Below are 16,340 nucleotides of genomic sequence, written 5' to 3'. Positions count from 1 at the left end.
TCCTTAGATTAAACTCGTCATTAAGCTCACAGTACTAGTGGGTGAGCTAATGTCAAGGAAACCCTTGAAACACGTGGTTTTCCTGAACTTGTAGTTGTATCCAATGATGGTATTGTCTGGAGTAGATATCCTGCTTGGTTTGCAACTCAACAACGGCCCGATCTTTACTATGCATGAAGCCTTAGATTGCGATGCCGCCGAGTGCAGTCCCAACGCCCCAGAGCTCTTCCATCGGGTCCGCGGCCAGGATAGGAGAAAGGTTGAGATGCCTTCGTATCACACTGAGGCTCTCCCCAGGGGGCGAGCTTTCTACTGGCTTTCTAATCATTGGACCAGCCGATGTGATATGATCACAGTCCAGCTTGCAAAGGAATAGTTGCCCCGTCTCGCTTACCGCTCATTCACCACGGAAAAGACTATACCCACGGCCCAGCCATGGACAACATAGCCCTGTGGTTAACGTCAAATCAGTTCGGGATGATAGGTTGCACAGATCGTGGCGTCCGCTTGGCCGGCTGAAAGTCGACATATTGCGATGTGCTCGCTATTTCCTGCACTTCTTGTCGAGCTCGGGCCCGCTCAACAGGACCAAGCAAATGTTCCGAGACGATGATGCCAAAACTATAGTTTTGCTAGTGTGCCTGTTTTGTGGGCAAACACTCCGCTCAGGCGTGAATAGGCGTCCGATAGTGTGCTGAAAACCACATGGCTAGTGAGACAGCCCTGGACTTGCTAGAGGCTTGGCTAGAGTAAACCAGGCGATTGCCTACGAGGAAACGCAACCTGCGGCATTATTCGCACTGCGCTCGTTGTATCCTGATGGCACGCCATATACAGACCATATTCGCCTTTAGCTTCTGCAGTTTACTGGATCGCAGGAAAGCTCGTCGGTGAGGCGAGCGAGGCAATTGCTCCAACGCCATGTAGCCCGATTTAACCTAGCTGTGATAGTGGGTCTTTCTATTGTTGCGCCAAATCGCTGGGTAACTTAAACGTTATTCGAACCTCAGCTCGGGTACGCAGAACTCCCTGCCAGTCAGCAACGTGGCTTTTTCACGCTGCCAGGTTCCCGTTGTCTGGACACGACTCTGACGACGGACCCGTCCTCATGATCACAAAGGAGCCTGGCTAAAAAAAAAGATACGTGCCGCAATCTTGCTGCAGCCTAAGAAGGATCCCTATCCTCGAAACCCAGTCGGTCCCGACCCACCTGGAAAATGATCATTGCTGATCTGAGTTGGGGACAAGTACTATGCATATGACTCTGGCGAACCTGGCCATGGGGACAGGTCTTCCGCTGGTGACTATTGGTGACAGATTGGCTCCATCCCAGCCCTTGCCCAGGATGCTTGGCAAGCCTGATGCATACCATCGTCCGACTAAGCTGAGGTTATCAGACCATTCAGGGTCTGAAAACACAATCTAGCAGCTGATGACTGAAACCCCATCGTACAATTTTGTGAGTTCGTTCGCGAATAGCTTGCCGCAATGGCCGAATGGTGATTCAACACCACCTCGAACCGGGAGTGGACTGCAGGACAAGCACCGGGTATGTACGGCTGGCTGGCGGGCGTGCATCTGTATGGCATGTTCATCTCGCTTCTCGGGCCTTTTGTGCCCCCAAAGATTCCCGAGCTACCGTATGCGACACTCTGGCTATAAGCTTAATTCGTGGGCGCAACTGTAATCAAATCAGAGACCCTTGTTCAGTTAACGCCACGCAACTTTCCGCTCCCAGGATCTTTGCAATCGGTGGGTGGGCTGGACCCCCGGTCGATTTGGTGAGCTTGGCAGTTTCTTGGCATTACTCCTGCCCGGCAAGGGTCCACGCCTGTCAATTTTTCTAAGGCCAGACTCCGCCCATTGGCATGTAACCAAGGCCCGTTGGCTGATTTCGGGCCCAGCCTCGTGTAAGAAACCTTTGGTGATGTGGCGTTGAAGACTGGTGAATACGATCAGGAACGGATCGCTCGGCACTCGTGCTGGCAAAACCCCATGGAGATGATTCGACTGTCTGGTCCACCCCGTCCACCCCGTCCACCAAGCCGAACAACCCCACAAGATGTACGTACCTATGCATTGCAACGCAGGGGAAAACGCTCGAAAGCCAAGCTTTTGAGCGTGGCAGCGATGGCCACAAGCGGTATGGCTAGCGGATCCGGCGACCCCACAGCTACCCACCCACCCATCCACCAAGAGGAGTGCGCTGACGCGTCACACCTCCTCAGACGACATCGGCTTGAGATTTAGCAGTTGTGATAAGCTTCGAGGATCGGCAAGCTCGGCTATTGACATCAATTGGGATGATGCTCCGAAAAACCAGCCCATGAGAGACGCCGGAATCTTCTCACATGGCCTGCGACTATGCGGCGCTCGTGCGTATTCGACTTTGCCCAGCATCGTCCAATGTGCCGATAGCAACTGCTGAGTGATGATGACTGAGAGTTGGCGGCGCCAAGAATGACGAGTAATCACATTGTGGTCCTTGTTGGTACATCGTCCTTTGCAGAGTGACAGATCGTCGGATGACGAGCTGGTCAGCCCAAGCCTCGGCACTCGACAAGGAGCTGAGTCTGCTTCTCGGCGCTGTAGTACTGTAGTTGTTTGTTGCATTCACCGGCCCGCCGGGCGCCTCAATGTTGCACTCTGCTATCAAGAACGCCCACATCCCGAATCACATGAAAGAGCAGATGCCCAGAAAAAACCTGCTCATCGTCCCAAGTGGGAAGCCCAAATCCCAAAGGAGAACGTAACAAGCAACATCATAATAGCAGGAAGTAATAAGCAGCGGCTCCACTGAAGAAGCGTTGGACAAAAGCAAGCGGCACTTGCAGATCGCATATCTACGCGGCCTCGGCGGCGCCTGGACGTGGAAGAAAGAAATCCCTTCATCGCCTGTCCCTCCGGTAGGCTCGGCCTTGGCGGCTGGCCAAGACCATTCTCCAAGGGTTGGCATTCTCTTGGCTGCGAGTGAACGGAAACGAGCTCATCAGTGATGTTTGCCAAGATTCCTCAGAGTTCATGCCGAGTACTTGGTTTCCTCAAGCAAGTGCGGGCGGCCCAAATGCAGACTTCTGAGCCGTCTCTCCCATCGCGCAACGCCCAGTTTAGTGTGCCCAGGGGAAATAGCATTGATGCGTGTCGTGTAGACTAGGCTTCGTGTACGTTCTTGAGCTCACGTTGCGATCGTTGTTAAAGCCTATAACAGTAACTTGCGGGCAGGTCACTGCCTGGAGCGGCTGGCACAGGATGGATAAGCATTCCCTATCGGCCATATTACCATCTAGATAGATGTAGTATCACGTAGGGCGATTGCGAGAGGCAGCTTTCCGTGATGCACACACAGTAGTAGGCAAACCGTGGGCCAGGTAGGGAACGTGAGGTGCGTAGCCGCTACATCGTGCCTCAGCACAAGAACTACATTTGACCCGAGTACTGAATCGCATATACTGTTCATGAGCGAGCTTCAACTGTTGTGCGCCATTCACAAGTGCAAATGCCGTTTGAAAGGGTCCTGTACCGCCTTGTCCATATTTGGCACCGGACGTGGCCAGGCGGGTTGCAATACCGATGTCAAACATACTGCGTCACTCACGCTATCACTCTCACCAAGTACGATGATCAGAGAGGTATATTGCTAATGAGGCTCAACTCATCATTACGGATCTATGTAATTCTAGTCTAGGGTCAGACACCATCTTACAGCGTTACAGGGAGGGATATTGTACAAGCTCGCTGAACCCCAATTTCACACACCAACGAGACCTAAATAATACAATGCCGCCATCATGCAATAACCCCCCAATTCACTTCGGGGCTCTCTTGAAACATCATATACCTCCCAAAGCCAACGAGAATGCCAACAGATAACCTCAGTGCGTGTCACGCGTGCCCTTGCTTCAAGTCAACCCGTTCCCTGGTTAAGGGACATGGACACAAGCGTTGGTACCGAAACCTGTCAAAGCAAGCCTCAAAGACCTTTCGTCTCTAGCTTCGTCGTAGATTGCATAATCACGTCGCCCGAGTCCTTGGTGGAGGCTGTCTGAGACGGGTAGAAGTGAGTCAAGGCCGTGTAAGGGTATCACAAGACACCACCCCACAGCCCAGAGCAGAAAGCATTAACGAAAATGGTATGACTTAGCAGATGGTAATAAGACTAGCAATCACACCGGCCATACCAACGGGGAAATGCTGTAGTGTCTCGAATAGTCTGAATACCGGACAGATAGCAGATCAACCTGTCAAATCCAAGCCCAAAGCCGCCGTGAGGTGGGCAACCCCAACGCCGGAGATCTAGATACCAGTCGAGATTGTTGTTCGAGACGGTTGGTTGCCCACTACTCGTGATCTTTTCTGCGCTTGCGTCTATGCCATGAAGTCGCATAGAATCCATCAGAGTTTCCAGGCGATGCTCACGCATAGACCCTCCCGCAATTTCGCAGAAATCCGGTACTAGTAGATCGAAGCATTCGACGGTTTCACCTGGGACAGCCGTCCCGAGATCATCATTAACCGTCTTCATATAAAATGCTTTGATGGCTCGGGGATAGTTCGTCACGAATACGGGTGTTTCGCCCTTGCCGACATGCATCGCTAGGAATCGCTCATGCTCTGTGCGAAGGTCTTGACCCCAAACAGGCTGCTGTTCGAAGCGTTCCTTCGAGGCAGTTAAAATGTCGATCGCCTCTGTATAAGTGATACGGGGCCACTTCTCCCGCATAATGCCTTTCCAACGCCTCTGAACTTGGTCCACAGAAGCCATGTCAGATAGCCCCTCAGTGCTCCTCGCAGATAACTCCTGAACTATCCGGGTCTCGGACAAGTCGGTCGCAACATGCCTTAGCATGTCTTCGACCAGATCCATAATGGAATCCATATCACTGGTGAAGCTCATCTCTGCCTCCAGCATATAGAATTCGCTGAGATGACGTGGTGTGTCGCTCTGCTCTGCCCGAAATGTCGGGGAAAGCGTCCAGACATTACCAAGAGCCTGGGCTAGAGCTTCTAGGTGCAACTGCGCCGAGACTGTCATGTAGACTGGGCGACGAAAGAAGGACTTTGATGTCTCATCTACTGATCGAGGTTTTTCATCGCCACTTGAGACGTTGAACACCTCACCAGCGCCTTCGCAGTCAGACGCAGTAAGGATTGGAGTGTGCGTTTGAACGAATTCGCGGCTATTGAAAAAGCGAGTGAGAGATGAAATGACCTCGGAGCGAAACCGCAAGAGAGATGTGTTAAAAGGAATCCGAGGTCGCATGTGAGGAATGGTACGCAGGTATTCCGGAGTCTGGTACTTCTTCTGAAGAGGGAACGTCTGGAGTGATATTAGACTCAAGACTGTTCACAATCTATAGCGACACAGCCTCAGAAATATGTACATACCTTGGCATCCGATGCTCCGAGGACTTCTGCGCGTTGCACCTGCAACTCATGACTCTGCCCTTGGCCACGGGAAGGAACCCAAGATCCATGTAGTCGGACGGCAGATCCAATGGTCAGACTGCGTCAAGCCGAATTAGCCCAGGAGTTCCCATAACCAAAGACACATTGAATCTTATTTGTCCCACCCTTCAGCCTGGTCAGCAGGCACTACGGCCTGTAGAGAGTTGATTGTCGTGCCATCACCCAACGACACGAAGTGGTGCTTTTTCTGAGCCCTCACTGATCGCACGTAGCCGTTGATTTCCACTCCGGAGACTGGTTCTGAAGGCTCCCAGCGGAGGATTCCAGCTACATTCTCCGGGGTGGTGGACTTGAAGGCTTTGGCTGTTCTCCAAGTGGTTTGGAACAATCGATGCGCCAGGGGCCGTTTTGATATCGAGAGCGGGAGCAGCATTGTAGCAGGGCGAGAAGCTGCGCATCGCCCGCGGAAAGGGTGCGTGCGGCCGGTTTTGATAAGCCAATTCAACCGTCGCAAGTCAGACTACTCTCTCAAGAACTAATCTCACAGCGGCGACATCTCCATGCTTGTCCGCTGCTGCTTGATACATACCCGGGTGCTGTACTGGGGACCAGTTTGAAGCTCAATTGGGAACAACGTTTGGCCGGGCAAGTTAGCGCGATGCTTGAGCCGCATGCCCAACGGGCCTCAGCGGGCCTCAGCGGGCCTCAGCGGGCCTCAGCGGGCGTCTCAGTGGCTTGACTGTGGCGGCGGCTGCTTCCAGGCAGGGTTCCAGGGCAGGTTGACCAGGTATTTGATGTCAACACCAACTCCACACCGTCCAACAATGCATTGGATACATCCGCGGCAGCCCGGAGCGGAGCTGCGCAATTCCACCATGCCCCCATGCAATGCACCGACTACAGTGTGAATCGGTTAGCCGCCAACACCCAGCCATACACGATTGGATCGCAGGTGGGAATATGTTGGCTCTGTTGAAGCCCACAGGGGACAGCCTTGCACAACCCTGCATGAGGGCTCTCTACCCAAGTATTCCCTTCTTAGAGAACCAGTGTTCTCCGTTGAGGTGTACTTGGCAGGTCCCGGTCGCTGTGCGGAGGACCTCGTTCTCTCATCACGTCTCGTGGGCAAAAAAGCCCAACTATGAACTGTCGGGCCACTGCCCCAGAGTCACTAGTCGGCTTTGTATCCATAGTTGATACGTCTTCCCTTCGGAATCCCCAAGCACTTGCACAGTTCCTTGCAGGATGCTGCTGCAACTCCGCAACCTGTCTTCGCGCGTATGAAGGCTGAACGGGACTGGCGCTTGCCTTCTTGTCCCCGTCATCGGGCCACCAAACGAGAGCCTCGCTATTTCGAAAGTCCCCAAAGGACTGACTGTCTCGTCAAGGCTGCAGCTAGACGTGACGACGATGAGACAATGAGATCTCCTTGTTGCACAAGATCTCTGTCCTACCCAACATTTACTTATTCAGCGCAACTTCCAGGTTCTTGGGAGCAAAAGCTGTCGCACAAGACGGGCGGATATTCTCATGAGTCAACACCATTTTGACAGAATCAGCCGGGTTTATTGATACCTATTTACAGACGTCGCTTTCCCGAACTCACTTGATAGCATATTTTGTCCAAGTGTTTTAGACAGCATCTTGAGCCTACGATATGTCTCGCTTCTCGCTGAGGATGGCGGTCCATGACATGGGCTGCTTGCCTGCACGGTCAGGGTGGCCAGCAACCAATCGTCACTACTGCCCAGCAACTCCAGATGTGAGGACATCTATAAGTAACCCAGCCCACCCTTTCCTAATTTGCTGTACTGGCCATCGCTGGGTATAAGCCATTCGACTCAAACACTTAGCCTGCTTAGACCCATACCATCCTTTTTATTTCGCCACCTTTCTCCTTGCTGAACCGCATATTGTTCCATTCCATTCGGTACATTCTACAATGCCATCATCGTCTTCTAAGCCCAGACCTTCGGAAGTAGCACAAGAAACGAAGAAACATGACATACCCAAAATCAGAGCGAGATATTCTGAACAATGGCCGTGTCATTCCTATCTCTACGAACAGCCAACCCAGCAATTCCAGTTGGAACCACGAGGTTGGAATCTCGCCCCGCCTTCTTTCTGTGGGTCCCAAACAGTCTCCAACAGGTATAATTACTTACTCGCTCCAGCTGTTCACATTGGTGACCCGGTGGATTTCACGATCGCGTGGCAGGGAGAGTACCAAAGCAGGATTCCGTTCATTTGCACTGCCAATGATCGAAGAGCTGGGGGAGACTGGGAGACCGGAGTCGTCGGTACGTCAAGCCAGAATGCTCGAGAGCTTATACTGTGGTGTCTATACTCTGACAAATTGCATCAAGGATACGAGGAAAGACTCTGCCGCCGCTCCAATCTTTCTGCAACCCTTGCGACACCTGCGCCCGACTCCTATGTGAATAACAACTACCCGATTCCTTCCGAAGGGTCAATATTCTCGGAGTTCGTTGTGGTATTCAGGGGCCCACACGATACTTATAAGAGACTCAGCCACCCTGAGGCTCTGCCCGTGGTGTCCATTCCGGCTTGCCGGTGGCCCAAACTCAGCCACGGCGGTACGAAGTTTTCGTTCCCGATCGAGCGTGAGCTGGTCAAGAATAAGATACGCTCTGCTCTGTTCCTATGTGCAGCATGGAAGTATCGTCAAGTAGTGCTGATGGATTTTGGCCTAGGTATGTTCTTCGTTTTCACATGGATTTGGCACTGCCATAGCTTATAACTGTTTATAGGGAACGGTTACCGCAACCCGCCGCAGGAGCTGGCTGAGATTTGGCGCGAAGTCTTCCTCTACGATCCGGAGCTTAGGGGACGTTTCGATGACGTTGCCTTTGTCTTCGAAGATCCGTTCCAGAGCACGGCTGGCCTCATCCTCGATGACATTGCGAAAAAGAGCAAGAGCGGGAGTAGCTCGAAGAGCAAGTCAAAGTCCCAGAGCTCGAGCTCGAGTTCAAGTTCAAGGAGTTACTCTGCCCCAAGTGACTATCAAATTTTCCAAAATGTATTCCATCCGAGCGAGATCCAACGTGTCCTCAGTAGGCCGGATCCCCGACTCGCGCTTTCTATGCTCACATCATGAGCTCCATTTTTGCCTCCTATCATAATTGAGTGCCCAACTGGGACTTTCATCAAATGGTCGATAGCTGCTTTGGATCGTCTTGTGGACAGGTGTTCGTCTCACAGCGGAAATTGGATACATCTCATTGCCGTTATTAGATATCTACTCACGAAGTCACATATGGTTGGGCCCATAACCTCATTTTTCTATAACGACAATTCTTTGAGAAGGAAGGTCTTGTCAGGTTTCTTGGTTCCTGGCGGTAAGCAAAAGGCCGAAGTGATGGTTGACGTTTACTGTGTGGATCTAGAGTTATGGTTTATTGATAATATTGCTGATAAATCATCACAAAGTCCTTGGGTATACTCGTTGTACTTACACTTGATCTTGCTGACAGATTGTCAGGTTGTCAGGCTTGGCTTGGGTGGTTGGTTGGTTAGTGGTAGTGTAGTTCGCAAGAAGTGGATTCTGGAGGGGTTATGCACATAACCATTCGAACGGGTGTTGGGCGAGATGATAGGTTGATTGGCTTCACTGGTTCAGATCAGATAAGCAAAATGCTCTCACAAATATACTTAATGTCAAGTCATTACTCGCAAGTCTATCGTGAATGATCAGTCACGTTTTCTGGAAGTATGCCACTGTGCTTGACAGGATCATGAAATGAAAATGTATGGGTTGTAAGGAACCAGGGAGCGGGATTGCTCAGGCCAGCGAACAAGGGTCGTCGTCACCGTTAAGGATAACGAACCAGCAGATTTGACGCACGCGGAGTAGGTCCGCAGGGTTGCCTGCATAATCGTCCTAATGTGCGCGTGCGATTAGGTTGACACCCGCGATATAGCTTGTACTGTACTTCTGAGAATCATGGGAAAGAAATGACGTGAATTGCCAGGTTGTTTCGAGACATCATGCAGGCAGGTTAACAGAAGAACGGGGCTCTCTAACAAAGAGGCTAGATTCAACCCTTGGAAAGTTGCACAAAAGAAAAACGACGAATAGACTGAACAATATCTCTGGCAAGAACTGTGATTATTACGGTGCCAATACTGCCTTCGTTACCCCAAAGTTCCTCGTGGATCTGTGGACATCAATTAATCGTTTGGCGTTGACGGGGTATTTTGTCACTCGCTTGTCATGTTTTGCACACCGAGTCGAGTGGTTCAGACCCCCTTGCTATGCAATGTTGGCACTAGTTACCTAAGGCATATCACCCTACGTGCAGGGTAGTAAAGCACTTCTTCGAATACAGATCACACAAGACTGGTATTGACTAAACTTCCTACACTGTCAAGCCTCAAGCGAATTGAGACATTGACCCCTGGGACATCGTCTCATGTATCGCCTACCTCGGTGACTGGTGGCGTTACGACATCTACTAAACGTCGAGCTACTATGAAAACCCTTCCCACCCTCCAGCCCCTGGCCGACTGTAGTGGACCAACCAACCCAGCCTGCGAACATTGAGCCTGAATGCTTTCGGTCGAGGTCGATGACAGGCTTACTATATCTGTTCAACTTCACGAGCGCGACCACCGCCTTACTATGCAGTCTTGACCGCCTTAGGACCCCCGTTCCCTCCAACAGCAGCGCGAGCCGTAGGACTCGAGGCACCGCCATGCAACTCGACACTTGGCAAACGATCCTGCACCTTACCGTCACTCGAAACAACAGTGGCTGCCTTTCGCAGATGCGACAAATCAGATCTCAACGAACCCCCGATACCCCAGAAGGTCCGATAGGATCGTCGAGATCCTGCACCCTCTTAGCCGAACTATGCCCAATGCCTGATGTGGCCGAAGGCGGGCGAGTCCTACCCTTCCGCTCAGCGCGTCCCGCCGCCCCCAACCAAGTCATCAAAGACTTCGCGCCATAAGAAAGCAAGAAGTGATCTATCATGGATGGCGAAGAGCCGCGGGACGGTCCGGGGCAAACACTCTACAATGCCGACGCAGACAGGATTCGCTAGCCATCGATTGGTCACTATCCTCTTGCCCGGTAAAGAACAAAAGGATGCTTGCGCGAGAATACACAAATGGCAAGACGAGCTGTGCAATACCTCTGAGTTGCAGGCTCCGACGTTGTCCATGCCTTTCTACAACATAACAGTCCCAGGTCTTTGGGTCATTTTCGGCGACCGAGGTCCTCGTTACACACGAACGAACGAACGAACGAAACAATGCGCTACAGAACGGCCAGGGAGCCAAGGTCGTACACATTTGGTGCGGAACGGAAGGATAAAAAGACCCGAGACTGATGTCTTAATTATGTTTCTCTGCTTCTGGGCGATGCACATCTATCGAGCACACTAATGGACGCCCCGTCTTGACGAATGAATACGCGGGTCGTATCTACGAGGCAGACAGGCTGGCGAACAAGTTGCTCGCAGGGCTTGAAAGCAGACAGGCCCACACATACCTAGCCACAGGCTTGTCGACATGCCGCAACCCCTAACTGAAGCATCTGGGTCTACCCCGAGTCGCCGGGGAGTATGATATGCTGGACTGGTATCGACTGACCCTCTTCAATAGCAATTTCCAGCTAAAGGACCATCCGCACACTGCCGACACCGATGACGATTGCCAAAATGACACCCCGATCGAAACGAGCCTTGAATCTAGGAAGCTGCATGGCCAGCTGCCATCCATAACAGTTCCGGGCTGTGTTGTATTAGATACGTTTGCCAGACGAGAAACACATTCTGATTCCGATATGTCGCTGCCAGCCTGTCATTCGTCATATGGAAGATGAAAGAAGTACACTGTGTTGGTCTGGTCGAAACCCGCGCATGATTACAAGCCCCAGGGCCACACCGCCAACAAAGGCGCGGCCCGCAGCAACATTGACAGAAGGAACCGTCACTATCATATCGCTGGGCACAAAGCCAATAGCGGTGAGATTGACAACTCGGCTGTCTATTTGCGGCGGTGTCCACGTCGACTTCATGCTGACCCGTTTGCGGATGCTTTCCACGAACATAGTGTTTTCCCGGCTGATCTGGTGTCGGCCTCAGTAATTCTTGGGAGAAGCCCAGTCCCGGGTGAGGCATGTAAGTAAAGCTGTTACAAGCTATTGCATTTCTAACCTGGTATTGGTTTTCATTGGTGGGTCCATCTATCCTGCCCTGTGCGGCCATGGTCATCCAGTACAACAAGCGAGAAGGTTTCAAACATTGAAATTTGTATCATGCAAGCTCCTAAGTCCATTGGCATCACATTACATCCGCTCGGCACCCTAGGCCTACTGTAGTCGTAATGAGCATATGTAATTTTGCTTTCAATATTTGTCGTTTTGGAGGAATGCTACTCGTTAACATATGTTTCTTTCCAAGAAATGATCATATAGCTCGCAGTACTCGCATCATCCTTGATTTATACAGTAACTACCGGCGGCCCAGACCATGAAATGACATTTAGAGATATATTATTTGCTGCACCATTCGCCTCACCTAATATGTTGCAAAATGTATATACAATTCACACAATTTCGTCGAATTCACAAGTAATCCTGACGGCACGGCTGTGTGTCATTAAACGAAGCCAGTGACTTCAACGAGACGACGAAAGAAGCCCCTGAGCATATCCTGTCTGGTCTTTGTTCGCCAAGGCATGCCTCTGAACGCGTGGATTTCCAGCTCCTACTGCAGGGTGACAAGGCGACCAAAGTAGGTAATTAGTTAAGGCAAGATCCCTTGATGGCATCTTCAAATCATGAAGCCATAACCCGGCAGCCTTCCTGAGTCATGGAACACGCACCTAACGACAAGGCTCGCAAACTGTAGCCTCCGCAAACCGGGCAAGCTACAGACCCAGCTTCGGACCTCGTGTACCACAACAAGAGTATACCGTTGGGGGACGCATTGATCAGTTCCGCTTGCGACTTTTGGTACAGTTGCCAATCATGCGACCTTACCAGGATTTGTACTGCAAAGGCCTAGTTGTAGAGTGTTTCCAATCGCGATGGACCTCAGCCTCGTAATCGTATGCCATTTAAACACGTGGCCTGGATATGATGTCGTCTCATGATCTTGTGCCATGCAGTGTAACAGTACATTAATAACCAGTTGATCAAGAAGAATGAATATGACAGGTTCTGTACAAACCACAATGTTGGTTGCAACCCGCGCAAGGCTTTGCTCCCATAATCTTTCCCCCATGGCGGAATTGTCTTCCCACTCCTGCAAGCCATGGAATCATCACTCAGCTACGATCACTTATCTCGAAGAGCAAGGAACAGACAAATGGTTGATTGACTGCCAGAATAGGATGTACTAAGACATCATGCCGTCTGTGCCAAGACAGATTAAGAAACCAATTCGTAACCGGTGTGGCCTCGGTTGGCGGAACCTGTCCTTTGATCAATCAAGCATGAAGCTGCAGTTTTTCATACGATTGCAAAAGTGGTCCATAACTATTTCGTAATGAGAAGGCAATCAATACCTGTGAGCCAACTTGGCGACTCAGTTGGATTTCATTGCCTATTGATGGCCCTCGTGGAATTCTCCCCTTTCACGTATGGCACTACGTTGAGTACTTGAGCTTGTATCGCGATAAGAGTTAGATCAACAATGCGTTCCATATCTGGAAGAAGAACCGTCTAGCGCTGGCAGAAGCTTTTGAAGAAGACCGAGTACAGTAGCCTCTGTCTCTATTGCTGTAGTAAGACACCCCGGATGTCATCCCACTCATCCGCCATGCCCGCCTGCCGCGTCAGTGCTGAAACATGCTACCATGGCAGCAACCTTAAAAAATTAATTGAAGCTGCAGAGCGCGTGTCAGCTACCCTTATGCTTGCCTGGGGCACCCGGGGCGCCCGGGACGGGTGGCCGGTGGATCAGAAGCTTGAGCTACAGCGATGTAAGCGAATCACTTAAGACTCTGGTAACTCTAACAGATGAGTACGTGTGCGCTGAGATCCATCCAAGCAACCCAGAGACTCATCTACGCTCGCAGCCTACAGACTGAAATCTGTGCAGCCGTTCTTGACTTGGCAAGCGATACGGATTCGAAAATACGACCGAGCAGTAGCAACATGGTGGGTCATTGCATGCATTCCGTCAAAAAACCCGTGCATAAGTTACCAGGATGGCCCTGCTACGATCTGAATCTGATCAATATGACTGGGGGCTGGCGGGCAACGAAATCTGGCTAGAGGCCAGCGCTCTGTAGATTTGGCTGCCTACGGCACTATGGAAGGCCGTGCATGACGGTTCATTGGGCCTCATGCAGGAAAGAGCTTGACAGATGTCTAATCATGTATGAGGATATGGCAGTTTCACTGGCCAAGATTTGCATGTCGGGGATGGAGCTACAATGTAGCCTTCGCATTGGTGGAGCATCCTTTTGCGCGGCTCTCGGTCACTGGAGCGATGCAGAACTAGCTGTTCAAGCCTCATCTCCCTTTGTTTGGTCCTGAAATGCTTTATACGTAGAAATAGTTATATTAGCATGGCATACCAGCCTAGGTATAGGAGAAACATGGTTAGCAGAGAGAAACAAGATGTCGTGTCCGAGGCTCCACGAGACGTTACGCGCCGACACAGTACCATACAACAAGTGCAGGCCAGCAAACTAAACAGAAGCAACATTAATTCACTAAGCTTGAATTATGGTGCACATTGACCTACACCGTACATATCAAGCCATCTTGCCGCTTGACTCTATATTGTTACCAGCATGTTTGTCACACAATGATGCATTACAGCTCAGAAACAAAATGTTTTTGTCGAGAATATTAAACATGCGGAATTGCAGAAGCGATGTGAGCGGAATGACCTGCCCATGTAGAGTTTCCACCTCGCTGCAGGAAAGGAAGAGCCCTTCCAAAGACTCAGACATATGCCATCAGCCATCCCAAACCGCCAACAGTTTCAACAGGGCTGCCTAAACTGAAAGTTTAGATTTTGATACTTTGTTTTGAAAAAGAATATATCAAGATATTGCCTACCAGATGGACTTTTGGGAAAGGAAGACAGGAAAGAATTGTCTACAGTCTCGTAAGTACACCGTTACACAAAGCACGCGCCGGGGATAGCACCAACGCTGAGGCAAACACATCTAACGCACGAACTCACTTCAGCCGGGATGCTTTGGTCCGCAGTCTCATGTGAGAAGCAATCGAAATCATTGCGTAAGCTGACCAATATGCAGCTGGACCGAAGAATCGAATCTGAAAGCTATCCCGCCTACGGTGTGTGTCTACGGTAGCTCTTACTGGCCGGGGAGGAGCCGCGGCGGTTGACAATGCCAGCCTTTCCACCCCGCGGCGCGGACAGGCCCAGGGAAGACGTACGGATGGGATCAGACAAACAAAAGCAACGCCGAGCCATGCAAGGCCGTTATTACCCCATGATGGAGGGGGACCTCTGTAAGCCTCGGCCCCTGTTATGTCACCACTCGCGGAAGACTAGTGTACCGGGCCCTGCATAATCTCGCTGAAGATGCAAATAATATTTGCAGCAAGGCTCGGAGGTTTCTACCCAGAAGAATGGGATGGGCGGCCCAAGCAATTCGTCGAGCAAGCATGTACCATGCACAAATCCGCAAGGGTCTTCGGTGACGACATAGAAGAAGCTAGCTACTTTTACACACTGCCATACAGCACAGTAGTGCCAGTCTGCGTACTTCGCAGGTTTCACACATTAGCAAAGACCTAGGACTTTGTGCGCCGAGTCAGCCTATAAGCAGCAACGAAACGAGCCTCGCAAATCTGTGTAACATGCAGCTGAGTGACGGTCGAGTCTATAGGAACAACGGGTAATGCCAAGACATATCATCCCAAACCAGGCCCACTTCTAAGAGGGTCCTGTCACGCAAGTTTGGGCGAGTACTACACAGTACGTACATGCTCCGCCAAAGAGAAGTGGTCCCAGGCAAAGGGAAGTGACCCCAAGCGAAGAAAGGGAACCCACCCAAAGCTAAGAGAGGTGGTCCCGGGCAAAGAGACGTGGGCCCAAGCAAAGAGCACGAACGTACATATGTACTTGCAGCTTATGTACCTTATCTCGACTGGAACCTGCGACATGTTCGACTACGGAACGCCCCGGGGACGCATGCCCAGATTATGACACCGCTTGGAACATGAGGATCAACACACATCGGGCACAGCTGTGGGGATGCAGTGGCTTGCGTGGCGTACTCTCTCTGTGTGTCTCATCGGCTCGCGTGATTTCTCTATGGACACAACTTGACAATGACCCATGAACTACAATGCCGGAGAGACGTTACACTGCTGACCTAACTTCGACCCAGCTCAAATGGAGTAGCTAAGAGTTCACGCAGACGTACTGGAAAACCGGTCATTCTCACATACTATATACGCCTTACGTGTTCAAGCCAGATAATTCAACGTGGCTACTCGTTAGATAGCCTCTGAAGAGAAAGAAGGACAAAAAGAAAAATAAATTAAATTAAAAATAGGTTCAATAAAAGTTGCAAGAATACGATCTCCTGACTTTCACACACAGACGAGACGTATTAGAAAACTAGACAGAGCGGAATCAATCGAAACGGCTACCACATCCCCGTACTGCAACCTACATTTCCCTGCGTCCGGTTTTCTAGAACGTCTGCGTGCTCTGTTCATCCCCTCGTACTCCCTCGAACCCAGAGGCAGATAAATAACACGGGCTATACGGCTGACAAGTGTTCTGAAAGCGTGCCGCTCGTTTTCTGGTATGTCTCTATGGGATGATGCAAGAACCTGGGGAAATGTCTGCACGATGTGGATGGTTTCTATAATGTGACACGACACCCCTTGGGCATCGGGCAGAATAGTCCGAGGCCGGTTCAAGATATAACGCCCACGCACTGAGCATTCAACTCAACCGTCGGTCTAT

The 16,340-nt window shown here is 50.9% G+C and overlaps 2 protein-coding genes across 2 annotated transcripts; one reads left to right on the top strand and one right to left on the bottom strand.

The window, feature by feature from the left end:
- Positions 1-4,156: 4,156 nt before the first annotated feature.
- Positions 4,157-5,839, bottom strand: JN550_000599 (uncharacterized protein; the record flags this gene model as incomplete). Its single annotated transcript, XM_049317690.1, has 3 exons — positions 4,157-5,317; positions 5,386-5,503; positions 5,571-5,839. The coding sequence occupies 3 exons, from the start codon at positions 5,837-5,839 to the stop codon at positions 4,157-4,159; spliced, it is 1,548 nt and encodes a 515-aa protein (XP_049177888.1).
- Positions 5,840-7,443: 1,604 nt separating this feature from the next.
- Positions 7,444-8,524, top strand: JN550_000598 (uncharacterized protein; the record flags this gene model as incomplete). The annotated part of the gene is made up of 4 exons (XM_049317679.1): positions 7,444-7,505; positions 7,558-7,706; positions 7,773-8,120; positions 8,178-8,524. 4 exons carry the CDS (start codon positions 7,444-7,446, stop codon positions 8,522-8,524), a joined length of 906 nt encoding a protein of 301 aa, XP_049177887.1.
- Positions 8,525-16,340: the final 7,816 nt, after the last annotated feature.

The sequence above is a fragment of the Neoarthrinium moseri genome (assembly GCF_022829205.1).
Source record: "Neoarthrinium moseri strain CBS 164.80 chromosome Unknown scaffold1_Wmoseri_CBS_16480, whole genome shotgun sequence".
NCBI classification, from domain to species: domain Eukaryota; kingdom Fungi; phylum Ascomycota; class Sordariomycetes; order Amphisphaeriales; family Apiosporaceae; genus Neoarthrinium; species Neoarthrinium moseri.
Note: the sequence above shows the minus strand (reverse complement) of the source record. Positions and strands in the feature narration are given on the sequence as shown.